The sequence below is a fragment of the Apodemus sylvaticus genome, chromosome 19, assembly GCF_947179515.1.
Source record: "Apodemus sylvaticus chromosome 19, mApoSyl1.1, whole genome shotgun sequence".
NCBI classification, from domain to species: Eukaryota; Metazoa; Chordata; class Mammalia; order Rodentia; family Muridae; genus Apodemus; species Apodemus sylvaticus.
This window is the reverse complement of record NC_067490.1, coordinates 34,270,791-34,288,384: the sequence shown is the minus strand read 5'-3', so window position 1 is coordinate 34,288,384 and position 17,594 is coordinate 34,270,791. Positions and strand designations below refer to the sequence as shown.

At 40.2% G+C, this 17,594-nt stretch overlaps 1 protein-coding gene across 3 annotated transcripts in view; it reads right to left on the bottom strand.

Moving 5' to 3' along the window:
* Positions 1-9,637: 9,637 nt before the first annotated feature.
* Cep85l (centrosomal protein 85 like) overlaps positions 9,638-17,594 on the bottom strand; it is a 172,993-nt gene continuing 165,036 nt past the window's right edge. For all 3 annotated transcript variants that reach the window (XM_052163574.1, XM_052163575.1, XM_052163573.1), the window contains 2 exons: positions 17,086-17,314; positions 9,638-14,199 (listed from right to left, as the gene is read on the bottom strand). In XM_052163574.1, the coding sequence (XP_052019534.1) occupies positions 14,036-14,199; positions 17,086-17,314 (393 nt within the window). In that variant the 3' untranslated portion in view covers positions 9,638-14,035. The remainder of the gene's footprint in view (positions 14,200-17,085; positions 17,315-17,594) is intronic.

Genomic DNA, 17,594 nt, shown 5'->3' with positions numbered 1-17,594 from the left:
CACCTCAGTGATGCTGGTCTCTTCTTAATCACTGCTAAGTTCTTAGCTCCAGCTAACCAGCATCAATAGTCCCAGTAACACAAAGGTTTGTTTTAATGGTTCTAGTATCTTGTTAATCACAGCTGATTCTTTAGCCTCAGATAACCAAAACCATAGAATCTTCATAATCAAAACATGGACCTGATAAGAGTCTTTAATCTTCCCTCTGAAGTTTCACAAGCCTGGCCTCCATCATCTGCACTGTTCTCAACATTATCTTTCAAGCTCCTATACAACATCCCACAGAGCTCTTAAAATTGAATGTATGATCTAGCCCAAAGTTCCAAATTCCTTCCACAGTCCTCCCTAAAACACGGTCAGGTTGTCACGGGAATACCCCACTATGCTGGTACCAATTTGTATTGGTCAGGGTTTTTATTCCTGCACAAACATCATGACAAAGCAGCAAGTTTGGAAGGAAAGGGTTTATTCAACTTACACTGTGGAAACATTGCTGTTGATCACCAAAGGAAGTCAGGACTGGAACTCAAGAAGGTCAGGAAGCAGGAGCTGATGCACAGGCCATGGAGGGATGTTTCTTACTGGTTTGCTTCTCTGGCTTGCTCAGCCTACTCTGTTATAGAACCCAAGACTACCAGCCCAGGAATGGCACCGCCCACAATGGACCCGCCCCCCTTGATCACTAATTGAGAAAATGCCCCACAGCTGGATCTCATGTAGGCACTTCCCCAACTGAAGCTCCTTTCTCTGTGCTAACTCCACTCTGTGTCAAGTTGACACACAAAACCAGCCAGTACAGGCCCTATGGAGCTTTCTCCAAAATCTATCATATACTTGGTCAAAAAGCAAGTATCAATAGGTACAAGAAAACTGAAACCTATGGGACACCATGAAAACTATGCTAAGAGGAAAGTTCATAGCATTAAGTGCTTACATGAAGAAATTAGAGAGATCACATATTAGCAACTTAATAGCGCCCAAGAAAGCTCTAGATTTAAAAGGGGGGGGGGACATATCCAAGAGGAGTAGACAACAGGAATAATCAAATTGAGGAATGAAATCAATAAAATAGAGACAAGAACAATAATACAGAAAACCAATGGAAAAAGGAATTAATTCTTTGAGAAAATCAACAAGATAGACCCATATCCACTAACTAAAAGACATAGAAAGAATATCAAAATCAACAAAATCAGAAATGAAAGGGGGAATAAAACAACAGACACTAAGGAAATCCAAAGAATCACTGGGTCATACTTTAAAAAACCTCCACAAAAATGGACATTCTAAAAAGAGGTAATTTTCTTTTTCACCAACTAAAGTTAAATCAAGATCAGATAAACAATCTAAATAGACCTATAATCCCTAAGGAAGTAAAAGCAGTCATTAAGTCTTCCAACAAAAAAGGCCCAGGGTCAGATAGTTTTACTGCAGAAATCTACCAGACTTTAAGAGGAACTAATATTAATATTTCCCAAATTATTCCACAAAATGGAAACAGAAGGAACATTGCCAAGTTCATTTTATGAAGCCACAGCTACCTTGATATTGAACCACACACATGTTCAACAAAGAGAAAGTATTGCAGACCAATTTCTCTCGCGGATATTCACTCAAAAATATTCAATAAAATACTCACAAACCAAGCCCAAGAACATAGCAAAAACACCATCCACCACTATCAGGTAGGCTTCATTCTTCAACCCAAGGGTGGTTCAACACATGAAAGTCTGTCAATGTAATCCACCATTTCAAAAAAATCTGAAAGAAAAAAATCATACGATCATCTCACTAGATGCTGAAAATACCTTTGACAAAATCCAATACCCCTTCATGATAAAAACCCTGTAAAGATCAGGGATACAAAGTGCATACCTAAGCATAATAAAGGCCATATATAGCAAGCCAATAGTCAACATCAAATTAAATGGAGAGAAACTTAAAGCAATTTCACTAAAATCAGAGACAAGGCTTTTAACTTTCTCCATATCTGTTCAATATAGTACTTACATAAGATACAGTATTATACACAAGTGATCCCAAAATTTCCACCAGGGAACTCTTATGGTTGATAGACACATTCAGCAAAGTGGTTGGATGCAAGATTAACTAGAAAAAAATGCAATGATCAGCCTGTATATATATACACACACACACTAGACAGGCTGATAAATCAATCAGGGAAATACCTTTTACAATAGCCACAAATAATATAAAATATCTTGGGGGTAACTCTAACCAAGCAAATGAAAGACTAGTATGACAACAACTTTAAAGAAATAAAAATGAGAATGTCTGAAGATGGAAAAATCTCTTGTGCTCATAGATCAGTAGGATTAACATAGTAAAAGTGGCCATCTTACCAAAAGCAATCTACAGATTCAATACAATTCCCATCAAAATGTCAACAGAATTCTTTACAGACCTTGAAAGCACAATACTCAATTTCACATGGAAAAACAAAACACTCAGGATAGTTAAAACAATCCTATACAATAAAAGAACTTCCAAAGGTAGCATCATTCCTGATTTCAAGCTTTACTACAGATAATGAAAGCCACATGAAAACAGATAGGTTGATCAATGGAATTAAATCCCAAACACCAAGACATAAATTTATGTAATTCTGAACACTTGGAATTTGAAAAAGAAACCAGAACTATGCTATGGAAAAAGGAAAATATCATCAACAAATGGTGCTGGTCTAACTGGATGTCAGCATGTAGTAGAATGGAAGTCAATTTATATCTATCACCTTGCACAAAACTCAAGTCCAAGTGGATCAAAGACCTCACCAGATACACTGAAACTGACAAAAGAGAAAGTCTTGAAATACATTAGCATGGGAGGCAACTTCCTAAGTAGACCTGCAGGCACTAAAATTAACCATAAATGGGGCTCCATGAAACTGTCAATAGGACAAAACAGCTAATGGGAATGGCTAATATGCAAAATATATAAAGAACTCAAGAAATTAGACATCAAAACTCCAAACAACTCTTTTTAAAAAATGGGGTCCAAATATGTGGTAGTTTGAATAAGAATGGCTTTTATAGATTCTTGTCTTTGAATTCTTTGGTCACAGGGAATGATACTTTAGAAGGTGTGGCCTTGTTGGAAGAAGTGTGTCCCTTGGAGGCAGAGAGATCTTATAAGCTCAAGTCTGGCCAGTGTAGAACACAGTCTTCCTCTGATGCCCGTGGATCAAGATATAGAACTCTCATCTGTTTCTGCACCATGTCTGCCTGTACACTGCTACACTCCGCCATGATGATGATAAACTAAATCTGTAAAGCTCTAAGCCAGCCTGAATTAAATGTTTCCTTTATAAGAGTTGGTGTGGTCATGATGTCTCTTCGAAGCAATAGAAACTCTAAAACAAGATCCAAAGAGAAAATTCTCAACAGAGAAATTTCAAATAACCAAGAAACACTTAAAAGAAATGCTCGACAGCTTTAGCCATGAGGGAAATGCAGACCAAAAAGACTGTGATTACATCTTATACCTGTCAAAATGGTTAAAAACAAAAACACAAGTGACAGCAGATGCTGGAGAGAATGTGGATCAAAGAGAACACTCCTCCATTGTTGGTGGGAGTGAAAACTTAAACAACCACTTTGAAAATCAATATGGTGGTTTCTCAGAAAAATTGGTAATCCATACCACTCCTGGGCATATACCCAAAAGGTATATATTCACATGAGGATACTTGTTCAACTATGTTCATAGCAGCTTTGTTCGTAATAGCTAGAAGTTGAAAACAGCCTAGATTTCTCTCAACTGAAAAGGAGATAAAGAAAATGTACATTTTCACTACAGAGTATTACTTCTGGTTAAAAAAAAAATGACATTTGTAAGCACATGGATAGAACTAGATATAAATTATCCTGAGTGAAGTACCAAAGACCAGAAAATGTAAACATAGTATGTATTCACTTACAAGTGGATATTAGCTATAAATTACAGGACAATTCATAGAACCAGAGAGACTAGGTAGCAAGCAGGTGTCAAGGGGAGAGATGCATGGATCTCCCTGGGAAGGAAAAACAGAACAGATTTCAAGGGTGGGCTGGGAATAGGAAGTATCAGGTGGGGGCTTGGGGCAATTGAGTACCGACAGAGAGAAATGGGATTGGTGGGGGAGGGGGGTCAGGGGTGAGGTAGAAACCTAGTGCAATGGAAACTTCTTGGAATCTACAAGGGTGACCATAGCAAAGACTCCTAGTAACAGAACACAGAACCTGGACTGGCCATCTCCTGTCACCAGACAAGAATTCCAGTAAAGAATTTGGGCACCAACCCAGCCATAAAACTTTCAACTTACAATTTGTCTTGCCTTCAAGATGACCCGGGGTTTAAGGTTGAGAACTTGTGGGCGTGGCCAACCAATGACTGGTTCGACTTGAGACCAACACCAGGAGAGGGAGCCTACCTCTGACATTGCCTGAAGGGCCCGGGAACCAGAAGCTGCAAACATGACCATCAAAAAAAAAAAAAAAAAAAAAAAAAAAAGTCAGTGAAGTGATTCCGCATGATACTCTGCTGTACTTGAAGACTGTATGTAGCCTAGCATAAACAACATCAGAGGGTCATCATCCAGTAACCTAGAGGAACATATGCCGAGACCCACAGCCAAACATTCCATGGAGACCATGCCACCAAAGAGGCAGAAGGAGGATCACAAGCCATAGGGATTGAAGACACCACAGAATCAACTAACAGGGCTCATAGGATTCATAGGGGATGTCTTTGATTCTTCTGCCAGCTTTGGGGACCTTTTTCCTCCTGCTGGGTTGCCTCATCCAACCCAGCCATGAGGGTTTGTAACTAGATTTACGGTAAATTGTTATGCCATGTTTGGTTGATATGCTTGGGGGGCCTCTTGCTCTTTTCTGAGGGGAAAAGGAGGAGTGGATTAAAGAAAGGAGGGGCAACAGGGTGGGAGTGAGGCAGAGTGGGAATAGAGGAGGGAGGGGGAACTGTGGTTGGGCTGTAAATAAATAAACAATAAATAATAATGTAGCTGTAAACGCGCATTTACTCTTCTCATGGGCGCTTGCTTTGCTTAGGTATCTCAGGTATCTAAATGCTTCATTTCCTGGTCTCAGGGCTGTATATGTTTATGCTTAGCTTTAAACTTCTGTCCTGAGGAAAGCTAGAAATAGAAACTGACACCCAAGAGCAGGGTGGATAAAATAGGATATTTCCTCTTCACGATGATGCCGAGGTTTTAAGAATGGCTGGCCGCTTTCTTAGCAACTGTCCTTTCTCACTCCCCTGCCCATTATAAACAGAGATTCCAGTGTAGCACCCCCCTCTCTCCCTCCCTCCCTCCTTCCTTCCTCTCTCTCCCTCTCTCCTCGTTTTTCTCTCCCTCTCTCCCTCCCTCCTTTCCTCCTTCCCTCTTTTTCTCTCCCTCCCTCCTTTCTTCCCTCCCTCTTTTTCTCTCCTTCCTTCTCTCTCCCTCCTTCCCTCCCATCCCTCCCTCTCTCTCCTGCCCTCCCTCCCTCCATCCTTCTCTCTCTCCCTCCCTCTCTTTTTCCCTCTCCCTCCCTCTCTCCCTCCTTCCCTCCCCTCCCTCTCTCTCCTGCCCTCCCTCCCTCTCTCCCTCCCTGTCTCTTTCTCTCTTTCTCTCCCTCCCTCTCTCCTTCCTTCCTTCTCTTCTTTCCTTGTTTGAGAAAATGCCACCTAAGCTAATTTCTATTTTTTTTCATTTATTTTTTTAAATTTTTGAAAACTTTACACAAGCATCCGGTTTACTACTAAGTCCTCCAAGCTCCCCAGGACATCCCTTGCTAATCCCTTCCTCTCCTCCCCTTACCTACAGCCTGCATACATCCAGTTAATTCTGCCCCTCTGTGTGGATGTGAAGTCATACACTGGAGCATAGGAAACTTCCCAGTGACATCCTCAAAAGAGAATGAATCTCTCTCCCCAGCAACTACCCACTACCAGCCGCTCTTCAGTAAGATGTGAGGCCTGGAGATCATCTAGTCCATCTATGCTGGGATTTCAGCTGCCTTGATCACACGCAGTTCCCCATGTAGGTAAGCACCGCTGTTGTGTTCATGAATAACTGTCATGTCTAGAAGAGTGCTTCACACAATCCTATTCTTTGGATCTTACATCCTATCTCTTTATTTGCAAAGTAGCCCTGAGCCTTGTTCGTGATGATGCCTATACAGACAGATGCCTTCTCTAGGGTGAAGCGCTGAGTCTCTTGTTCTTGGCACTCGTCAGTTGTTTATCTTCACTGCAGCAGAAGATGCCCTGTCCAAGGTTGAGATCAGCCCAGACCTGTCAGCATCACCAGCTGCACTTTAGCAATCTTAAAAAAAAAAAGAAAAAAATCGAAAAAGAAACAAAACGGGGGGGGGGGGGGGAACGCTACATCCATCCCAACCCCACCACTCCCTCTCATGACTCTTAACTCCTCTGTCCTACCCTCCAAAAACCATGTTATTACACATAAATGCATATGAAACAATGCATAAATATGATTTACTGGCTCCATTTAGTTTTCCTTATACGTACATATACAAGGCTGACCACTTATGATTGGACAACCAGCAGCGTGGACATTTGTCCCAAAAGAAGAGTTATTTTTCCCTCTCTTAGTGGTCAATTACTACCCATAGATCTTCATCTAGGGGTGGGACCATACAACCGTGTCCACATTGGTAGCCTGTCAACTGGTGCTGTCATGCTGGTCTTGTTTAGGCAACCATATTGTTCATGAGCATAGCTCCCTCTCATATGTAGAAGATACTATCTCACAGCAGATGGCCTAGATCTCTGGGTTTTTTGAATCTTTCTGCCCCCTCTTCCATGACTCTCCCTGTAGCATAGGGTAAACGTGTATTCTGTTGCAGATGTATCAGTTAGGGTTGGATACTGTGGTAGTTTATATAGGCTTGGCTCATGGGAAATGGCAAAATTAGGAGATGTGACTTTGTTGCAAGAGTGTCACTGTATTCCTATGCTCAGTGTGGAAGAGCACCTCCTCCTGGCTGCCTGCTGAAATCAGTCTCCTTCTGCTGCCTTTGGATCAAAATGTAGAAAACTCTGAGCTCCTTCCCAGCACCATGTCTGCCTGACATGAGAATGGACTCAATCTCTGAAGCTGTAAGCCAGCCCCAATTAGATGCCATCCCTTTAGGAGTTCTCTTGGACATGGTGTCCCTTCATAGCAATGAAACCCAAACTAAGATATCCCACAGCCACATTAGCAGATTCATTGCTTATGCTGGAGTTTCCCTAAACCAAGGATACTATGGGCTGATGTGCTGGGGCCTCTACATTTGAAACTGCTCTACCTAGCACTCAATGTGACTGCTAACAAATCAAGCCCCCTGAAGTACTTTTGTCAAATACATAATAGGTTTATTTCTTCTCTTAGAACTCTGTACAGATGCTTCCATATCCAGCCCCTTTTCTACACCAGTGTACTTTTCTAAACAATTGAGACCAATATGTGCTGCTTGGATATTCTGTTTTTGGTGCAGGATCTGAGTGGAGGAAGCTGACATAGTTTTTGAAAAAGCTCCGAGTTTTACCAACATCACCAGGATATGGTTTTTGTTAAGACACTAAAGTATATTAAAATTAACAGATAAAAAGTGATTCTATCATTCTGCAGAAGAAACTTTTCTAGGATTTTAAAAATTTGGTCTTAAAAATATCTCACCTAGCCATCCAGACACACTTCAGACTTACCAGCCAAAGAAATCCTTGAACTCGTGATTCTTCTGGGATTCTAGACATGCATAATCACGCCTAGCTCCCTGGTCTTATTTCTATGATACTTAATTGAAACCTAGGTAGTGTAACACCAGTATTAGGAGTTCTAGAAGGACCCTTCACCTGTTAACCGAACGATATGTGTCCCTAAAGACTGACAGAACAATGCTAAGTAAGCTGTGCTGGAAAATGCCAGAGACCCAAAGATCAGGCAGCTTCCTGGACACAATGAGCCTACGACATATCGTGATTCAGAACGAGACCGCCATTCTTAGGACATAGCTATACTTCTCTATCCTGGCAAGCCAAAGGGAAATAGAAGGCCTTCATTTGTACCCATTTCAGCAAAGTCTTTGATTAAAAGATTTGACTCATTTGTCCAACATGGAAAACTGAAGACAAATCTGTTGGAAAACTGGGATAATTTCTGATGTCAATAAAGATTTTAAAAAGACCCCAAGGGAGCACAGTACTAGCAGCTGAGGTGTACACAGTCCCCGAAGGAGCACAGCACTAGCAGCTGAGGGAGCACAGCACTAGCAAATGAGGTGTACAAAGATCCCGAGGGAGCACTACACTAGTGGCTGAGGGAGCATAGCACTACCAGATGAGGTGTATACAGTCCTCAAGGGAGCACAGTACTAGCAGCTGAGGGGGCACAGAACTAGCAGTTGAGGTGTATACAGTCCCTGAAGGAGCACAGGACTAGCAGCTGGGGAGTACAGCACTAGCAGCTGAGGTATATACAGTCCCTGAAGGAGCACAGGACTAGCAGCTGGGGAGCACAGCACTAGTGGCTGAGGTGCACACAGTCCCTGAGGGAGCACAGCTGAGGTGCATACAGACTTGGCTTTGCATTTATGACACCTGTCCATGGGAAATCCATCCACCTTTCCATAAAGACATTGAGGGAAGGCTATTTGGCCAATGAAGTAAGACAGACTCGGAAAGAGTAAGTTCTGTGTTCTAGCCAAAGATTCATTTATGTATTTATAGAAAGCTTTTACTTAAAAGTCAACTCAACATACTCTTGTCATTGAGAACTTGGGATAGAGAGCCTGGAATTTCAAATACATTCTTTTTTATTGGTTATTTTCTTTATATTTCAAATGTTATCCCCTTCCATTTACCCTCCACAAGCCACTTTCCCCCTCCTCCCTCCCGTGAGTGCTCCCCCACCCGCCCACCCACTCCTGCCTCAGCAACCTAGTGTTCCCCTATCCCTGGTCATCAAGTTTCCATGGGCTCCATTCCCAATGTTGCCAGATAAGGCCATCCTCTGCTACTTATCTAGCTGGAGCCATGGGTCCCTCCATGTGTACTCTTTGGTTGGTGGTTTAGTCCCAGGGTGCTTTTGTGGGGGGCAGAGAGTCTGGTTGGTTGATTTTGTTGTTCTTCCTATGAGGTTGCAAACCCCTTCAGCTCCTACAGTCCTTGCCCTAACGTCCCCACTGGGGTTCCCATGCTCAGTCCAATGGTTGGCTGTGTAAATCCACATCTGCACTGGTCCAGCTCTGGCTGAGCCTCTCAGGGGACAGCTATACCAGTAGGTACTTCTTGGCATCAGCAGTAGTGTCTGGTTTGGTGTCATCAAATGGGATGGGTCCCCAGGTGGGGCAGTCTCTGGATGGCCTTTCCTTCAGTTTCTGCCCCATACTCAATACAGTCCCTGCATTTCCTTCTGATAGACAGAATTCTGGATTAATATTTTTGAGCTGGGTGGGTGGCCCCATCAACTGAGGGCTGTGCCTATCCACTGGATATAGTCTCTACAGATTCTATGTCCCCTTTGTTGGGTATTTCGGCTAATGTTCTCCCTGTTAGGTCCTGGGAACCTCTCCTTATACCAACATTAGGCAACATGAAGACAATTATTTTTCTAAAAAATTTATTTCTCTGTAAATACAAATTCCAACATCAACAAACAATATTCCAGTGGAAAAATACTAGCCATTAACATTGAAAACTTTATTCTTAGTTTAATAAATAGAACTTTGGCATTCAAATTTCTAGCTGTAAACCCTATTTAAAAAATAACAAAACAGAAACAACTCCTTTCCAAAAAGGAGGTAAAAACAAAAACTCAGAAGGCATAAGCCAGCCAGTGGCTTCACATTTTTTTTTACAATAACTGTATTTCAGTTAAGTCATAAACACTGTATTTACACATGAGGTATTCTGTGGTTCAAAAACTGAACCTAGTTTACAGACCTACCAGTCAGTGACTGATTGCACACTCTGCTGTGCTTTTAATGTGACCGTCTAGCACCTCTACTTCTGGTCACCACACCAACATGATGCTCCATTTCACGCGTAAATACTTAAATAGCTACATATATAATATATATAAATACACACATACACAAATGAATACACTTAAAAGGAATTTCCTGCTCTCTATATAGAAAAGGCTGGACTTCAAACACATACAAATATGATACATCCCTCATGTTTCCTAAGGTAGCTCTATCATCTAACAAGAAATGGCTCTTTTTTGAAAAATTCTTAAGTCTATTTACCAAAGAACAAGGTGCAATAATCAACATTCTTATAGATCATGTAAGAGAAATAAACACTGCAGGCAAAAAGGCACAAAAGGTTCTCTCTGTATGCAGCTGCAACGGTGTTGCCGATGACTTATTGATTTCAAAGTACATTCTATTATATTCAATATTTCCTTTAAGAAAGCTCAAATCCTTCCCTTTCATGATTAAATGTATGATACATTCATATAGCAATTACCATCAATGTTTTTGGGGGGTGAAGTTGAAAGGTTTATGCTTTATACCTAGAGAATTTCTCTTGGCTTATGACCACTGTCAGAAACAGAACAAAAGGGGGCACAAGGTGGCTCCAGCTGTCGCCTGCTATGCATGCTCATTCAGAGAACACCCTATCACTGTAACGACATATGCAGTCACGGAACCAGAGGAGCACTTGAGTTCAGCGGTACCGTGTAAAACAGTCCACTCGCTTAATTCGCTCCTGCTGCTCAATGAACTATTACTGATATTTAAAAGAACACCCTTAATGAAACAGTCCCTTGTACAATTATACTTGCAGAGATTCCTACCGAGTCAGAAACAAGGATGGTACTGGACACAAGCTTCCAGGTTAGAACTGTCCAACAGCCCTTTGAGCAATATGTTCTAGCTCTTGGACTTTTCTAACAAGCTTCTGAAAGTTAAACTCAGTTTCTCAAAATTACGACCCCACAATCATTCCTAAGATATAATGTTAACATTAAACAATGAATCTTATTCCAAATATTTAAAGAGACTATGCTCTTAAAAACAAAATGCATGTTTTGCCTACTCAAGACTTACTATTTTAAATCCGTCATCAAATACAAAGTCAGGGCATTATTGTGGCCTGGACTCAGCTCATGTTCCCGGCACCACGTCTCCCCACGGCACCTGTCAATCTACCTGTGTTCTATGTGGCTGTGTTAGAACGGCTCAGCTTGAGCAGACTAAAAATAAAATACTGTGTAACATTTCCTAGGAGGTTAAAGGCTTGATACACAAAAGCATAATCGAAACAAAAGTTCATGAGTATGGAAATTTACAGATAGATTTACTTTAAAATTTAAGTTCCTTTTTATTTTAGGCATATGCCATTGTAGTAACTTCAACCTATCCCCAACTTCAAAATGGGGTTTTAACACTGTAGAATTGCTATGCCATCTTCCTTGACCTAATGATGAATGTTTGCTTTCAATATGATATATTATTACTGTTCTAACAAGGTGTATCTTAAAGATGTTTTTGAAAAATAAAACCATGACTAAAACACAACCAGTTCCAGTTTCCCCAAAATCCCCTCCAAAGCTGACTATGTGTCAAAGCCCTTTGTTAATTCTAGACTCTTATTAGAGATTAGTATTTGTAATCCATATATCAAGACTAGCCAAAAGCCTTTTAAGTGGTACTAAACAATTTAGAAATTGACATGTATCAATAATACTTTGTTAATTTCTTGGTTAAATATTTTACTCTAAGATATGTGAATTAAATTCTTTAAGTTTTAGAAAACTAGACAAAACTAAAATTCTTTTATTTATTGCAAGTGGTCAGAAAACAGGGTGTGTATGTTTATGTCTCACTCCACATATACACACACATATATACATAATAAAATATATGACCATAAATTGGTTTTAAAAACAGTAACTGTAAAGTGTCAAAACATAAACTAAAAAGCCAGGACTCTGGAGATGGAAAAAGCTGTTAACACAAAACAGCAGTGGTTGCTCGTTCGTGCTATAGGCTTAGGCATCTTTATGTCTGCAATCACCACCGGATGATGATAACTCTATCCACAGAGAGGGTAAGCATGTTAGTTGCTGCCCTGCAGTTGAGTCATGTAGATACCAGTATCTGACTTTACAGCTTGGGACCATCTATGCAGACATACTTTCTTCAAGGAATATTTTTTTGCAATAATCAATTTCTTGATTGTCCTCAAAGTACTAGTCTTAAAACCCAATGAACACATCATTAAAGTACCAAATTCTCAGTGTGGCTAATTCCTGTCTGGTTAGAGAGTTGGAATGCAGAATCATCCAAATACACTGATTTATTAGTGGCCAGATCCCAAGAGGAGAAGGGTGGATTTAACACTAAATGGAAGGCAAATCTGTCACTATGATTTAGTATAAGGATCTATTGAAATATACCTATCAAGTGACTATGGACAGCAGAATACAGGCCCATTCTGAACTGAGTGTCCTCCTAAGCATTCTCCTCAAGGGTCTGTTCCACTAAGTCTTCCTATTGAGATTAAGAAAAATCTTTCCTAGGTGAAAACTTTATACCAGAATAAGTTTAGCAAGAAAACTGGTATATGTTCATTCTCAGTAGGCAGAACTACCTTGCAGGTTCCACCTGCAGTAGAGAGGGTTCCTTTACTCTCTCATGTCTGTAGTCCTTCCGGAAAAAAAATGGGAAGGAAGGACAGAGGGAGGAGAGAGAGAGAAAGACAGAGCCAAACCAATTTATAGAACAATGCTATGCCCATACTGAAAACATTATAATGAAATCTGGCTGCAGTAAAATACATAATCTTTCTAAACAAACCAAATGGTATGAGACGATACGTCTTTGAAGTTTAGGTGACTGTGTATCTGCTCAGGTGAAGCTGAGTTACACAGTAGTACCCTGTGCTCCAGGTGAACTAACCTAAGCAATTTCATACTCCGTGACAAACTGATGTAATGTAATAAATACAATAAAAGAAATTAAAATATCATTGAGATTTAAGTATGGTTTTATGCTACTATTAATTCATATGTTTTCTCTTAAAGTGGTTTAACTAATTCAGGCACAACACTATTCAAATATAAATGCTGAAATGTGGATAAAAAGCAACTGTGCCCAACTTATGCTATCATCTTTCTTTTTATAATAGTCATGGAAGCCCCAGAGGCCTTCAACTAGTTATATATGGCTCTACTTGCATATATATTATAAATAAAAATTGCAAATAGTAAGGGAGGGCTGAAATTAATTGCAATTACTTAGATTTTCTTATATCAAAATTACAATGCCAATGAAAATATCATCACATTGAAGTTACATACTGCTAACACAATCTATAACCACTCTGGAAAAAAATAGCCGGTCTGTGTTCAGGGCCAGCATCAAGCTGATTTCTCCACCACACATCTCAGAACTGTCACTTTCTGAAACACAGATGATTTTGATTGCTGTCCTCATACTTATAACACCACCTTGGTACTGGATCTAGTGGGCCTGCCAATACAAATTCCAAAATGTAATACATGCTTCTTTGCAAAGTGAGGAATAGTGTGTTTCTTTCAAAGCTTTGCTTTGACCTTTGAAATCCTATTATTTTGTGGATAAAGTCCATGCATATGCTAATGCACATGAATGGGCATGCACACACACAGAGAGATGGACAGAGAGGCAGACAGACAGACAGTGAGCAAGTGAGAGAATGAATGAGCACTCACATGTATATACACAAAATTATAGGAGTAAAGGAAGTCCTACACCTTTATCTGAAGGGCCCTGTTCACAGCTTGGTCCTACAATCAGTAGTTTGAAAATACAGGTTATTTTGTTCTTTTTCTTGCAGACTTTAGTAACGTGATTGATTTGCCTGATTTGATCAGTCCCTTTAAAACTTCCTTCAGAAAGCGTGTGTAACAACGGCAAAGCTGAAGTGCATGGCAGGAGCTTCATCTTTCCCTTGTGCATCCTAAAGAGAAACAAAGGAGTGTGACACAGCAGCATTTCACAATGGATCGTTGTTGCTGTGGACCAACACTTGATCACTGGGTAACACAGTTGTCTCCCATGTCCTGAGCATAGCGGTCTGATATTGTAGTCCTCAATTCATCGATGTCCCTCCGTAACTGGCACACATCCGAGAGCTTTTTAGTGAGCGTTTCTGGGCTGTGGTCATTTTCAGTCTCTTCAGCTGAACAGTTCATTGCTGTGCAAACAAAGTATGAAGAAGATGTCTCACATTTTTTGAATAGACATATTAAGATTCTCACCTTCATTATAGGAACATGATATTGTACAGTGACTACCAGCAAGGCTAAATTCAAATTATACATTATTTGATATTAAATAGATCTTATACATAGGTCTTCAAATACCCTTGTTAGTTAAAATGTATTAAATTCATATAGCATACACATATTTGGCATGCTTGGTGGGTGGCAGTGTTACCAAAGTCTAAAGAATGTACTCTCATATCTCTTTCTGAGCTCCATTATAGCACTCAATTCATTTCAATTGAAAAAATGAAAATTATTTGTGTAGAGAGAGAAAATATCTTAAATTTTATCATTACAAAAGGAGTGTTTTTACTAGCATGCAGATATTAGATTCAAAATATATAACTAGAGTATTAGAATCCTATAATCTCAAACAGCTGAACCAAGTTTATGGAGAGTAGCCCAATGTTTGAACTACAAGGATGACACTACTCTACCTTCTCCTTGTAAGCATGTCCTAACAAAACAAAACAAAACAAAACAAAACAAAACAAAACAAAACAAAGACAACTAAAGCAAACTACTTCTACCTTCACTTGTCTGGCACAGGAGCCAAAGAACTGGGTATTTGTTTGTTTGTTTGTTTGTTTGTTTGTTTTATGTATGTGAGTACAGTGTTGCTCTCTTTAGACACACTAGATGAGGGCTTCAGATCCCATAACAGATGGTTGTGAGCCACACCAAGTGGTTTCTGGGAACTGAACTTGGGACATCTGGAAGAGTAGCCAGTGCTCTTAACCGCCAAGCCATCTCTTCACCCCCAACTGTTTTTAAGCAGCCATGAACATTTGCCATGATCAAGGTGATGCTGGATAGAGAAGTCAAGGACTCATGCTCAATGCTATAAGTTTCATGAACAACTGTATGTTGCTGAGCATACTGTATGTTGTAGATGACTCACTACTACCCACAAGATACACTGGTACAGAAAAAGATATACACACCTGATTGGAGAAATGGTTGGGACTATTTATTGGTGGTTCATGAACGCAGTAAACAACCAAGTAGTCTGAGAAACTTTAAGACTAGTATCCAGAGGTTAAACAGTTGAACATGAATTACATGCAAGCGTCATAAGAAGTAAGCTACAGAGATAGGTAGACTCCATTCTACAACAGGGATTATATTAGAAGAAATAACTTGTGGTTTAGACAAGACACTGGCAAGAACATGAAAAGTAGATGGGGAAAGATGACCAAGATGGGCAACAGAAAGGCAGTGTGTGGAAAGAAAGGAGGGGGAGAGAGGGAAAGGGAGACAGACAGGAAGAGGGAGAGGGAGAGGGAGAGGGAGAAAGAGATATGATTAATCAGTGGACTAAAGATGCCTTTTAGGCAGAGTACAATATGAATATCTGTATGGAGGGAAGGTATGACAATAACATAAAAAGATATGAAAAACTAGTATTCATAGAGGAAGGACTAAATGTAGAAAGAAACCAATAAAAATATCCACTGACTAATGTGTACTCCAACAGAATTTTTTTTCTTTTGAGACGGGGTCTCATTATGTAGCTCTGGCTATCTTGTAATTCTCTATGTAGACCAGACTGACCTGGAACTCAGAGATCCTCCTTCCTCTGCATCCCATGTACTAGGGTTTAAGGCATGTACCACCATGCCCAGCTTAAACACAATAAGACCGCTGCAGAAAAGTCCACAGAATATTGTAGATGAGCAGTCACAAAGGTAGACATAGAACATGGAGAATGATGTCATAAAAAACAAGTAGGCAAGGAATTTTAAGTGGGGAACTCTGCCAATAGTTAACAGAAGGAGTCATGAAATAGCAATTCAAAAGAACTCATTGGTTCTTGACAAAGTAGCAGACTGGACAAGTGTAAGGATTTCGAGTTTGAACCTGAAAGTCTGAACAGTATATACTGGGGAGGAGAGGCAGGGAAAGTGGTAAGAGTATTCATATTTGCATAGCTCTATTATATTAATGTAAAGGTTAGTAAATGCTGTAATGAAATATAGATTGTAAAACTGCAGTCTTTTGTGTGTGAACTTCTTACTCCAAGGGATCCATTCTAACCAAAGTGTCAGCATTTACCTGGCAAGCCTCTACAATCCTGTCAAATACCAGCAACTCCATGAATCCTTGGCAACCCTTCCCACAGTCTTAACCAATTTTATTCCACACATTACCACTGTTCTTTGAACACATCTCAATTGCAGCACTTACTGCAATGATCTAATAACTCAGTTAATGTTTAATTATCTGCACTGATAGTACTTACCGTAGTACCCAGACCACCAAAAGTGTCTGGTGTTCACTGACTACTACTGACCAAAGTTTTTTACATGCATACACTTAAACATGTGCATAAACCTATAAAGTAAAGGTAAATTTCTGCTGATCCAGCTTAATACAAATATATGTTGCATTTATCAAATGTTATGCTTTAAGGTATTAAAGAATTTATAGGAAAAAGGCAGCATATCTGTAGGAGAGATGAAATGGCTGGCACCCACATTCAGCCATTGGACACACAATGCTTACAAAGCAGTCATTATTTTACAAGTATTCTAGCAGTTGATACACAGCTGGCCACTCATCTGTGCGAATGCCATATAAAAGCAACAGAAAGAACTGTCACTTTTAGAAGAGCAAATGGGAAATCGCTGCTAACTAGTGATTTCATAGACGCGGTTCTGGAAACATGTCTGTGCATCTGCAGCTTCCATAACGTTATATAATGATACAGAATGGGGTAAACCAAAAGCCGACTGAGACTGAGACTCACAAAAGGACAGGGAAGCACAACGTCAAGCATGGAAACAGCAGCGTAGGACAAGTCATCAGCCACTTACATCGGATTCCCAGCAGCAGTGAGAGGTTAGGCTCCTTGCCCTGAGCTCGCTGATTAAGAATACTACACAATGCTTTCAAGTCAAACAAACAATACGACATTTCCTTGAACAGCTGATCAATCACAGTCAAATCAAAGAGAGGCCACTTAGGAACGGCCTGTGGCCTAGACTGCTCTGCTTCATGGCCCTGATCCAGTAAAGAGTATGTCTCTCCCATCTGTCTTTGGTTCTACAGTTGGAAAGAAAACAAAAGCCAGTTGTTAGAATAGAGAAAGGTATTAATAAGTCATACAGGTTAACATTCTTCCTGAAGTCTACAAACAAGTCTATTATCAAACATCATAGTCTATTTACTTTAACCAAATTCAACTGCACACATTCAGTATGGAGAAAGAACACTGATCTGTATTTGTAGGCTGACTCCTCTGTGCCATCAGATGCCCACAGTAGACAGAGGGAGTGACCGACCACACACAGGCAGCCTCACAGTCGATGGCCTATGCGTGCAT